Below are 12,706 nucleotides of genomic sequence, written 5' to 3'. Positions count from 1 at the left end.
TGTGTGTGTGTGTGTGTGTGTGTGTGTGTGTGTGTGTGTGTGTGTGTGTGATTGAATATATCTATCTTTCCATCCATCTATCTACCCATCGTTCTATCTATCTATATATTTATCTATCTATATATCTATCTATCTTTATTTCCATCCATCCATCTATCTATATTTATATCCATCCATCTATCTATCTTTCCTTGTTTTCCATCCATCTATCTATATTTATATCCATCCACCAATCTATCCTTTTCTTCTATCTCTACCCATCTTTCTATCTATATCTCTGTCTATCATTAAAAACGTATTTACGTATTTCACGGAGTTTCGCTGCGCGCATGCGCGGCAGAACTTTTCCGCCTAGCCCCGTAGTGCTTGCACTTCCTCATTGCCAGTGGTAGCAAAGTGTTCACACACCCGCGACGCCTGTGACAGAAGTGAACGCACCGCGGGTTTCGTTTCTATTTCACCTCTGAGCCTCGTAAATGTCGAAGCCACCCCCCAAGCCGGCCAAGCCAGGTAAGAGCCCCGCTGCGGAGGTTTGTCCTTCTTCTTTTAGACGACCAACGTTCAGCTCGGTCTCTCTCGCGAGGACTACACACCTTGTTGGCGGTGTGAGCTTAATGGGCGGGCGGTGAGCAGAGAGATAAAGAGATAAAGAGATACATGCTGACTTTTGTCGTGTGTTTCTGTTAAACGTTCACGCCACAGTGGACGCAAAGCTCCTAAACTCTGATTCATGCCAACGGGTGGAGCGCGCGGGCCGGTGGAGCCGCTGCTGATTGACAGGAGGATCCAGCTCTCTGCAGCAAGGCCTCCGTGACTTCCCCATTTCCATCACTCACGCAACAAGCGTGCAGTCATCGTGGCTTTTAGGTCGTAGGTGAGGAGGTGACAGTTATGACCGCAGCCTTTACTTCCTGGCAAAGCTATTCTGGTATATGCATCCATCCCGGAGATAGGGATTCACACATTAAAACAAAAAAACATGTTTGTGTCCATGACTTTAAAGGAAAGTGTAGCACTTACCTTGTGAACAGATGGAGGTTTGTTTCTGTGCAACAGGTGTTATCACAGGTGTAAAAAAAAGAAGGAGCAAAAACACATCATCTTCACATGTGCATACGCTTAGTTTCAGGCAAACACACACACACTCACTCACTCACACACACACACTCACTCACAGTTTGATCAGGGTTTTTTTAACAGGGACGAAGGCTGCAAATTAGATTCATATATAATAAGCCTACATTATTTTTTTAAAAATCTTTTTTTTAAAGTGATGTTTGTATATGCATAGAGTGTATATATATTTTTTTTATTTCTCTTGTGTTTTCTTAGAGTTAGATAAACAAACAAGGAAGATACAAACATGTAAAAAATAAAATAAAATGATCCTCACAAGCTTGAGTTTGAACAAAGTGTAATAAAGATTATCTTTCTTAACATCAAATACTCTACTTTCACTGATATACACTATATGAGGTGGACGAAATAGTAGAAACTGACCAAAATGACCACACGGTTGAATCAACACCTTTCTAAAAAAACTGTCAAATTCGCTTGAGCTTACTCACTCGACTTTATGTGGTAAATTCGCGTCATTCGGGGGCGTGGCTTTTCCGTGAAAAAGCAAATTTTTCGCAACGCTTTTTCGCCTCATTCGCGTCTGTGTATGTAATCTTCTCGTGCGAATAATTCACAACTCTTTTGGTGTGAACGCGGCATAAAGTGTGCTCACTAAAGTGGCAGCTGAGTGTATTTTGTTTTCAAGTCACATCCATCAGGCAATGGCAGGTGTCAAAGAAGAAAAGTGAAGAGCAACTTCAAGAATCTAACTCGGCACATTAGCAGCACATTGTCTGAAGTCCCACAGGGGACGACCGGGCACATTTCTGCAGACGCCTGTACGCCGCGTCACGCTTAGCCCGCTGTGGAAAACAAGAGCAGTAAAACTTAACTGCACCTGGTTGGGAAGGCAGGTGATATTTATGTTTTATGTGCAGGTTTTTTTTTTGGGATCCTTCTGAAATCATTTTGAATGAATCTTTCTGGTCTGTAACTGTCCCTCTGGGGAGCCAGAGTGAACAATATAATCTCTCTACAAAGATCAATGACAACCTTTTTTTCCAGTGGGTACTTGGAGAGCTCTTGAGCTTATGTCCCATGATAACTTTTTTGTTGTTGTGGTCACATACACCCTGAACAATGTAATCTAACAAACAGGACCCGGCTTGTGACTTCATTTTCTTTGCGTTATTTTCTTTTCTGGTACTTTTATAAGAGGAATGGTGTCAGTTTTGGGGGTTAATCAGGAATGCAGAGAGCAATACTAGAGATCTGTGTGTAGACATTATAGTGTCTGTACTAATGACTCCTGGTGTCGTATTTTTGGAGACGTTGTCGTTTTGGGGTTGGGCTTTGCACAGGAATGAGCAAAGACTACACTGTTGGAGTCGCTCTTGCAATGAAATAACACAGCTGCAAATCATCAAAAGCCCACAAGCAACATAAAATATACTGACAATGTTTTTGCTCACTCTCAGGACCTTCGTTTTCTTTGTTCATGCGTTTCTTTCGCTCGAACGAGTCTTCGTAGGAGCCTCTGGCTTTAAAATCCAGACGGGAACGTGGACTAGTCGGCACAGGCCTCGTTGTGTTTCAGGGGACGTGACCGGGCCTGCAGACTCGACACGGTGGCCGCGTGGAACAGAGCCCGGCTTGTGCCGCCTCACTCGTTCTCAGACACTGAGACAGTGTGCCGGCGAAACAGAAAGCCCGACCGACAGCAGAGGGGAGGTGCAGCTCTCCGACGTTGAGGCCTGTTGGCTCGAGCGATCGGCATTCACCAGACGTTTGAGTCCAGGATCTGATGCTTAACGCACATTACCAGCACACATTCTTGTGGACATATCCAATAAGGCCTTGGAGAACAAGACACATCTTTGAAAGGGAAGTAAATAGTGAAGCACTCGGCACACAACTTCAGCCATCGTTTAACTTTCGTCCCAGAAATCAGTAGTTGGTAGATATGTTAATGTGGCAGTGCTTCTTTAAGCTCCTGCGTTAGTCTCCATGAACTAGTTCAGCTGTTGGCTAAGACACGTTCTGGTAACTTTTCTAGCAGCAGAGCTAACGTCGGGCTCGCCGACGAGCCATCTCACAACCCGAAGGCGGCTAGCTTCAGGGCAAGGAGCGTTTCTATCCCTGCGCTGCATATAAAAAGAGTGTATCGTTGTGGCCTGCAGCAGAGCCGACAGAAGGGTGTGTGTGTGTGTGTGTGTGTGTGTGAGAGAGAGAGTGAGAGTGTAAGGCAGGTTGCATTGCTCAGGCAGCCACATGCTGTTATGTCTTACATTTGAATTATTTTAATCAGCCATCAGAGATCAACTCCAAAATGTAAAAAATATATTATAAAAAAGGCAGATCTTATAGAAGTCTGAGAAAATGACCTCACTTTATTTTCTGCCTTAGTAAACATTTTGAACATGAGTTAATGGTCTCAAGTCTTCTTCAATTCAGCATGATGTTCATTTAGTAACTTAAGGCTCTATTTAGAGTTAAATCGACCATAATGCAGAGTACGCTTTAGGACGGGACTACCTTGTGATTGACAGGTCTCTACCACGACGCTGTCTGTCTTTTTCTACTTTAACACTTTCATCGTGTGTTGTCGGCTAATGAATGTTGGCTGTGACATTTGTGGTCGCCGTGTGAGGTTATGCTTAGTTTAACAAAAAAACAGTGCCACGCTCTGCGCTCGCCTGCGGCCTCATTGGAGTAACACTAAGCGGTTTATTGTACAGAGCTGTTGGGTGGTAGCACGTGTGGTTTCATCTCACTTTATATATTCATATTCTCAAGTACAATGTTCTCGGTTCACCACTCTTTTGCATACAGGGATGGAGTTATCGTTCCACAGACCGCCTGTAAATATTTCGTCTGACACAATATCTCTTTGTTTTCTCTCAACTAGGCCAAGTCAAGGTGTTCCGAGCACTGTTCACCTTTGACCCCAGAACGGTAAGGGATTTATGTTGCTTTAGATGGCTTGTTTTTCTAATAGTTGATGATTGTTGAAAACCAATCATTTAGTCCTTTTTTATTTTCAATATCTATTAACTTGACATACCTCTTCCAACTGTTAAATCCTGTATGCGAGCGTTTTAAATTAAATTCACTGTGCAAAATAAAAGCCACAAAACAATCCTTAAATCAAGAGGGACCTGAATAGACTTCAACGTGCACGTAGAGTCAGTCATTCCAGAGAGAGAGCGTTCCTATTGGCCGTTCTACTAATGCAGATGTGTGTGTGCATGTCCCTTCAGATGGTAAAAGCCAGATCCTGCAGGCGGAATATCCTGCAGGCAAAGTTGCTATTCCAGCATTGGCAACGACTGCCTACTCCGCAAAGCAACCCATAAATAGGACGGATTAATAAAAGACTAATCTGACAATAAACGCAATAAACAATGTCGGTATCAAAGAGAAGCGTTGCAGAGATGGAGAGAGCATGTGGCTCATAGTTTAGCCTGACATTTCTTTTCCATCTCTGATATTGTGACCTGCAAGAGCCTCAAATCAGTCAATCAGTCAGTTTGCAAAGACAACAGGACTGTGATTCGGATAGAAACGCTGATGAATGCATCAGGATCACAATCGCGATCTGATTCTATGAAGCGCGTGCATATTCTATAGTGGTGGGAATCACCAGAGGCCCCACGATTCGATTTTATCACGATACTTGAGCCCCGATTCGATACTATCACGATACTGCGATATCTTGAGTATTGCGATATATTGAGATTTATTCCCTTTTTTCCACTGCAAATTGTCCCCAAAGGAAAACTTTGTCAACATATTGTATGTCAGAAGATAACATTTTCAGTCTGTTCATCTCACTTCAATGTATTTTTATAGCAGCAAAAATGTGATTGTCATAAATGTTGCACCTGACAAACTGAACTATTTTACAGTCTACATAGTCGTATCATTCGAGCATATCTCCGTGCAAGCAGTTTTCATTTCCGCCATCCACCATGGAAATAACCACTATTTCTGCTTTATACTTGTTGTGGAAATCCCAAAAACGTCGGAACATCAAACGCCCTCATGTCTGGGTTTATAATATTATCCGCAAAATATCGCGATACTATGCTGTATCGATTTTTCTTTCTTCTCCCCACCCCTAATATTCTATGAATCGCGTGCATATTCTATGACGCGTGTGGATATTCTATGACGCGTGTGCATATGCCCCAGCTCTTCTGGTTGTAACGGCTCCGGACGCCGGCTTTTTAATTTATTTTGCCTCTTCCAGAATACTGCCTGCCCTCAGAGCACCAATTGGATAATTGACAAAACACTGAAATAAAATTGTTTCCCAATGATGCCTAAAAAAAACTCATCACTGCCTACTACCCCAGCTTTAATGACTTTGTCTATGAATTGTCAAAATACTACAGAAAAATGTCCATCACATTCATTATCTAACTAATAATATCAAACCACTTAAAGGAAAATAATAATTCCTTCCCCACTAAACTGTGTCACTAATCCTCTTTTTATGTCAACCACATTCAAATTCAACAGTCCCGATTCTTTCACTTGGTGGTGAACAATGAGGGGGAAACGGGGATGAAATGCAACACAAGTCGGTATTGGAATACTGCAAAGGCATAAAAACGACTAGATTAATCTCATCGTCTTGTTTTTTTGTTTTTAACTTCAGCCGGACGAGCTGTTCTTTGAAGAAGGAGACTTCTTGTACATCTCGGACACAGTGAGTAAAAGCCTTCCTCTCCATGTTCCGTCCAGTCTCTACCTTACTTTGCACTTCTTCTTCCTCTTTTTTTGGAATCTCTGTGTTGCACTCTTTGCATTTTGTGTCTCCCCTTTTTTGTGTTTCGATTTCCACCTTTCAGTCAAAAAATGTCTCCCTTTCCTTCTTCCCCTCCCTCTTTATATTACATAACAATTTTCCTCGCATTTAATTTGTGTTGCTTTCTCCTGTTCGTCTCCACTCATTTGCCTCTTTAAAAAAAAAGATATCTGCATTACTTATTATCCCCAGAGTGACAGTAATTGGTGGAAGGGGACATGCCGAGGAAGGACGGGACTCATTCCAAGTAACTATGGTGAGTGAGCAATCTAGACTTTGAATAACCGTGATAGTGAATCTTTAGATGATGCACTAATAGTCTTTGTTTTGTCTTTCTAGTGGCTGAGCAGGCCGAGTCTATCGACAATCCAATGCACGAAGCAGCCAAACGAGGTGCGACCACTATCTACACGTCTGTTTCAAAGTGTTTTCTAATGATTGTTTTATTTTTTGGTGACATTGTCATACAAGACGTTCCTCTCCCTGGAGGTGTGCGCGCTCATATTTGTTTATTTAAACAGGCAATCTGAGCTGGCTGAGGGAATGTGTGGAGAACAAGGTTGGAATCAACGGGCTGGATAAAGCGGGAAACACTGCTCTCTACTGGGCGTGCCACGGAGGACATAAAGGTAGCTGGTGGGGTTCGAAACATGTGAAGATTCACCTTTTTCATCGACACAGATTGGTTTCAGAGCATCTTTTGGCAAACTGATTCCATACAGTACTTTGCTGAGGCAGTGTAATGTAATCTCATAAATCTTGAATTGTGACAAGCTGGCAGATTCATTTCCCATGAAGTACATGAAAACAGGAACTTAGTCTACGAGAGTGTTCCACTTCTTCTGTGTTCCGCCATTGTTGCCCACGTGATTGTTACGTGATGCATGTCGACCTCTTCATTCAATCCGTTGTTCAAAGTTCTCTTTTTTCTTTTCCCCCTCTTATCAGATGTGGTGGAGGTGTTGCTAAGCCAGTCTAACGTGGAGCTCAACCAGCAGGTAGGTTGGGTTTAAAAACTCATTCAGGCATGAAAGAAGATTAACTAATGCGTCAAAAACACAGAGATCCTGTTACCGGATTTCCTGGCCCAAATCTATCGTGTAGGGTGAAAACATTGAGCTACTTAAGGAATTACTAGTGAGTTATTCACAATATTCTATAAATGATCTCTACGATTATTCTATGAATGTTACTTTAACAGCTGCAAGAAAGTAGTCCAAAGGCTTCGTAGTCTATAGAGGCCCACTGAGGGTTTGTGATTTATTTTTATGGTAAATGGAACTGTATTTGTACAGCTCTTTTTTTCTTATATAAAGCATCATTCACCCATTCCTACACTGATGGGAGGGGCTAAGGTTCCACGTAACATTCACACACCGTGTGCTACGGGAGCAATTTGGAGTTTTTTTTGCTTTTTTTATATATATTTATTTATTATTTTTATTTTGTGTTTCATGTTGAAATACTGTTTGCACCAAGGATAAGAGGGAAATGTAATTTCAATTTTCTGTATTTCTTGCACATATGGTATTTTTAATAAGTAAAGTTGACTTGACTTAAGTGTCTTGCCTAAGGATACATCGACATAGGCTAGCATAGCAGGGTATCGAACCACCGACCCTTTGATTGAAGGACGACCCTGCTCACCACCGAGCCACAGTCGCCCGAACACAAACCTTTAAAAAAAACTCCTACCTCTGATTTATTAAACGTTTTACAAATCGCACCTTGACTGTCCCTACCAAGTGATTTACAGTTTATCCTGTGGAGAAAAGCAAATGAAAAGAAATGGTCTCCTGTAGGGTTAGATATCTCCATCCTTGACCTTAAGACCTCCCCCACGGACGGATGAGAAAACACTTGATCCATTCATGGTACTCACAAGATGGCTGACAAAAGTAATGACGTTGTTGTGTTTCAGAATAAACTCGGGGACACCGCTCTTCATGCTGCCGCCTGGAAGGGTTATTCTGACATTGTGGAAATGTTGCTGACCAAAGGTGAGCATCCTAGCCACGCCTCGTGTTGAAAATCGGGCCAGCAGGTCATCTACTTCATTTGGATGAATATCCAAACGGAGCAGGCGGAACACGGAGACAAAGCTCCTTCAGGGTTTTTAATTCAAACCATAAAAGGAGAATGTGTGGTTCCAAATTTAAAGAAACAATAACCAGAACTAACCAGAACTATTTTCTCCTTCTTTAAATGCGACTCCGTTTGTTTCAGATCCGAGGATGGACATCAGGAACAACGAGAATAAGCTGGCTCTGGAGATGTCCACCAACCCGATGTGTGCTTCACTCCTCAGGAAGAAGCAGGGAAACAGTAAGTGCAGCTGCCACTAGGGGGCAGCCTCGCTGCACCCACACATACAGCACCACTGAGGCCGGCCACACACTCACAGGGAACAGAACATATCCACTGACGGTGTAGATAATCCTGAAGAGGAGCATCAGCAGCAATGATATCAAGTGCAGCGGTTTTGCAGATGCATTAAAGCAGTGACGTATTGCAATATTCATGTAATTAATTATCCACTCCTCTTGTTTCAGACATCACACGCACACTCAGCAACGCTGAAGAGTATTTGGACGACGAGGACTCGGACTGAGCCAGCCCTGTCCAAACATCATCCTTTGTCTTCGGTTTGGGGGGGGGGAGGGGATTTGCTGCTCTCTTTCCAACTGTAACTCCATTTTAGTTCCATTATTTCGTGCAAACACCTCAGCCCCCTGCATCACCTCAGTGTCAATTTCAAAGCTTTGAGTTGAGGCGTTTCACAGTTCGCCACGTGCATTTCAGACAATGGGATGTTGCACACGGTGAACTGAGGGGGCAAAATATACGTTGTAACGGAGATGGGCGCCAAAGCTCTAAGAAACACATTCCAAATGTACAGATTGCATTTAACCCATTTACATTGGGCATTAAAGTGCCAGTGCAGATTAAAAGATTGGTCTGGTTTGTGTCTAGTTAAATTGTAATGCTCCGCTTGAATTACTGAACAACAAAATCCACCAATTGGAAATGCGTTATCTCTTACAGCTTAGGCACAATTTAGTTCTGTTTATGTACATCTGGGAGCAATGCAATGTTTGTGTCTGACCTTCATGTTTCCTCTTCTAATGGGAAGTGCTGAGGGACCCAATGAGACGTTTTCTTTTGGTCAGATTAAAGGTGTCAGTAATGTGCATAAACGGGCCTAATAGAGGGGATGTGTCTGTAAACTGTCTTCTATGGCTGCAATATTCCTCATCCTTCATTATTTTTTCATGAAAGTCACCTGCACTGCAAACGTTTTGATCTATTACTGCTATTAATGATCGGTTCAGTTTAATTAAAAAATGCAACCCCTGTAAAACAGACTTTAAGTTACTCTTCATCTTTCAAGGTTTTGTTGGTGCAATTTTCACCCTGGGATCTATTTTCTTTTGTTTGTCTTTTTGCTGCTTTCCCACACATTTAATATATAAATATATGTTAAAGTGCCTTAAGTGTGACATAGAAACTGTGTCTTTTGTTATGTATCAATGTGAACATGCTTTAGTCTTCTGAGGTTGTGAATTTCTTAAGATGATTTTGTTCTAGATTTCCATCTGCTCTCTTTAATCTACAATAAAAGATTTTTAACTTATTGTGAGTAGATTTCTTTTTTTTACATTTACAATAAATTCCCACACGTGGCTGAAAGAAAATAACAAATTATTAAAGGACGCCTTTCGACGCAAATGTAAAGTTAAATGTCTAGAGATTATAATTAATTAGTCAAAGCTTCTCAAAGCGAGCCACATTCCTCTCATTACCGGCCAAGTGTGCAAACAAACCATTTCCAAGTGAAGTAGTACCACAGTGGGCCGTGTGCTCTTAACCCTCTGGCTCAGGCGCCTGCTCCAACATGAAGTGTATCTTTGCAGCGACTATAATGCTGGTATAACAAATAACACTTGTGGAATTTGCAGAGGTGTACGAAGTCGGATATATATGTTACTGTGTGTGTATGTAAATGGAGATAGAAAACTTTGTGAAAGATGTTAGACTTAACAAAACTGTACAAAGGCAAGGAACTTTTCTCAGGTAACAATTTTAATCATGTCACTGTAGGTATTCGTACCATCTAAATACAACTATTTGGGGCTTTATAAAAAAATAACTCAATCATATCTTAATGACCCCAGTAATTGGGAGGGCGAGGCGCTCGGGTTCTGAGATGTGCAGGACAAAGAATACTAATACAAGGAAGAAACAATGAAAAAAAAGTCTGTTCAAAAGTCAAAGAATTCCTTTATTACAAAGTCAGCATGTTGGTGATGTTCCAAAGAAGGCAGAAGGGGCAAAAAAAAACAAAATGGATGTGTAGACAGAAATACAGCAAGTCTCTCGTGAGGGATTCAGGTACATGCTACATAACTGCCAGGCCAGAGGGATGGAGAGAGAGCGAGAGACCCCCTTGATTCTTAAACATCTCTTCCTTAGACTTAACAGGAATGGCTCAAAAATATATAAAAATTCACTTTCCATACTTTACGAGTGCAGAGGACACGGAAGCAGCTGGTACTAAAACCACTGAACTGCCTTTCAGGTCATTTTTTTTAGTGTGCTGGTATTTAAAACAAAACAAAAAAGGGACACAGTTATTTCTCCTTCGTAATCGTCCATGTCGGGAACAAGGAATCTGATCTCTCTTCACTGAGCGGATAAGAGGGAGGAAGAGACGAGTGGAAGCTTTTTATTATTGTGTTACGTGTCAGGAGCCGAATGTCAGACTGAGGGCATCCTGCAGCAGCAGCTCTCCTCAGTGAGAGAGGAAGTGAGGAGGGAGGTAGCATCGAACCAACCGCACCCACCGGGATGTTTTAGGAACACTGAGCAGCAGACTTTCCCCTGGAGGGGGTCATTGTTTTGAGTATCAGTATCAAGATTTATGCCTCGACTTAACAGTACAAAACGCTATTAAATACACCGGCCTTCAACAGCAACGCTCACTCTGGGAGCAACGGATTCTGTTATTAGTGGTGCAGGAAGAGATTTAAAGGAAACAGTTCGGATTCATTTATAGGCCTCCATTAAGACAAGGTGGGACACACACACACACACACACACACACACACACACACACACACACACAGTAAAGAGCTCTGCTGATTCTGCGTTTTAACAAACTTGAAGGCCGCACATTGGAGCAAGAGTTTGACATTTCGACCAATACGCTTATTTTCTTTGTGTGATTTTTTTCGTTAAATATGAGACACCAGGACCCCCGATGCTCAGGAAGGAACTTCTTAAAAATTAGTAAAAATCTCAACGATTTTTATTTAAATAAAAGGTCTGTTAAGTCTTCTAATGCCAGACTTTTTGTTTTTGTCCGAGACCCGTTAACCAAAAGGACTAATTGTTGATTAAAAACAAATTAAAAAAGTGTTAATTTACGATGATGTTGAGGTGCTGGAGGCCAGATTGTGTTACCCGTCTTTATGTTACGCTGAGCTAACCGGCTGCTAGCAGCTTATTGCCAAGTTATGCTAATAAAGCGATTAAAGGCATTTCCTAAAATGTTTAGCTATTCCCTTAATGGGTCAGTAGTAAGATAAAGGGGTCGTCTTGAGACACAAGCCACAGATTTTCACCAGATATATAGAACTATATATTAATTTCAAGAAAATGTTGCCAAACCAGTAGGCTACGATATATGTGGAATGAAAACCTTCGTTTCATTACATGGAAAACAAGCAAATCACAGCCGGAAGGACAAATACCAAAGTCCCCATCTCCATCCTCTGACTCAGTTTCTCTGATGAGAGCAGCAGAGAACGAGGAAGGCACGTCTGAGCGTCCAACGCATTCATGTGACGATAAGGCCTTTCAAACACATGGTCATCATTAAGACTGCATGAAAAAAACAGCATCAAGACGGATCAAAAATGATCCCTCAGAATCACATTAATAATCACTTTTATCATATTTTAGTTTTTCAAGCCAAACCTAAAGAAAAAGTTGTTTTCCTTCATGGCCTTTACGATGAAAGATCGCTGTCCAGTGCCTCTTATTATTCATTATTAATCATAAGATAGCCGTTGATTTCTAGCTATGCAACGATGCATTTTACAGATAATCCAATAGGTTTTATTAATGATTTATTTAGTGTAAGTAGGATCATTTTCAAAAACCCCTCAAAAGAACATTGGATTTTTCAGTTTGTTTTTAACGTTCTTTTTTTTTTTTTAACTGGACAGCAACAATTTATTGCTCCAATGTTTGCTAAAGATTCGGAAGAGACATTTATTTGTATTAAAAGGGTACAAAACATTCATTCGTTTATAAGTTCCTTATGAAGACAGGACCTCATCCGGGGGGGATTTTATGAATTCTGAAAACATGATTGAATAAATAATCAGGCACTGAACAAAAGTCCCTTCTTTCAACCCCTCTTAAAAAGAAATAAATCAGATATGACTGGAGCAAAACCGGGCAGTGGCTCATCACGTATTATTCCCAGCTAGAGGACGAGGATGGGTGAAGGGAGGGAGCATCTGCTGGTATTCAGACCATTGAAATGAAGACAGTAATACTGATGGATAATATCTCACTACGCTACGAACACATGATTCCATTATTGCACATTCAGCAGCACTTTCATCAGAAGGAACCCTGTTAACGGATGCTGACAACCTCCAGTAGTCTTTGTGTTTGTTGGCTCGAGTAGCGAGCAGTCGTCCTTTTTCAAATGACTTCACTGTTAACGCACTCTGGCCTGAATATTCCAGTAGATACAATAAAGTCAGGTTGTGCTCGTTTCACGGCTCAACAACTTAAGACCTTTCAGAATCACGTCAGAAA

General features: G+C 41.5%; 1 protein-coding gene across 1 annotated transcript; it reads left to right on the top strand.

The window, feature by feature from the left end:
- Nucleotides 1-392: 392 nt before the first annotated feature.
- ostf1 (osteoclast stimulating factor 1) lies at nt 393-9,506 on the top strand. Its single transcript, XM_079221925.1, has 10 exons — nt 393-510; nt 3,968-4,014; nt 5,723-5,773; nt 6,065-6,128; nt 6,212-6,265; nt 6,394-6,501; nt 6,821-6,870; nt 7,794-7,872; nt 8,099-8,197; nt 8,425-9,506. Exons 1-10 carry the CDS (start codon nt 477-479, stop codon nt 8,481-8,483), a joined length of 645 nt encoding a protein of 214 aa, XP_079078051.1. The 5' UTR covers nt 393-476; the 3' UTR covers nt 8,484-9,506.
- The last annotated feature ends 3,200 nt before the right edge of the window (nt 9,507-12,706 follow it).

Source organism: Taurulus bubalis, assembly GCF_910589615.1.
Source record: "Taurulus bubalis genome assembly, chromosome: 8".
NCBI classification, from domain to species: Eukaryota; Metazoa; Chordata; class Actinopteri; order Perciformes; family Cottidae; genus Taurulus; species Taurulus bubalis.
Note: the sequence above shows the minus strand (reverse complement) of the source record. Positions and strands in the feature narration are given on the sequence as shown.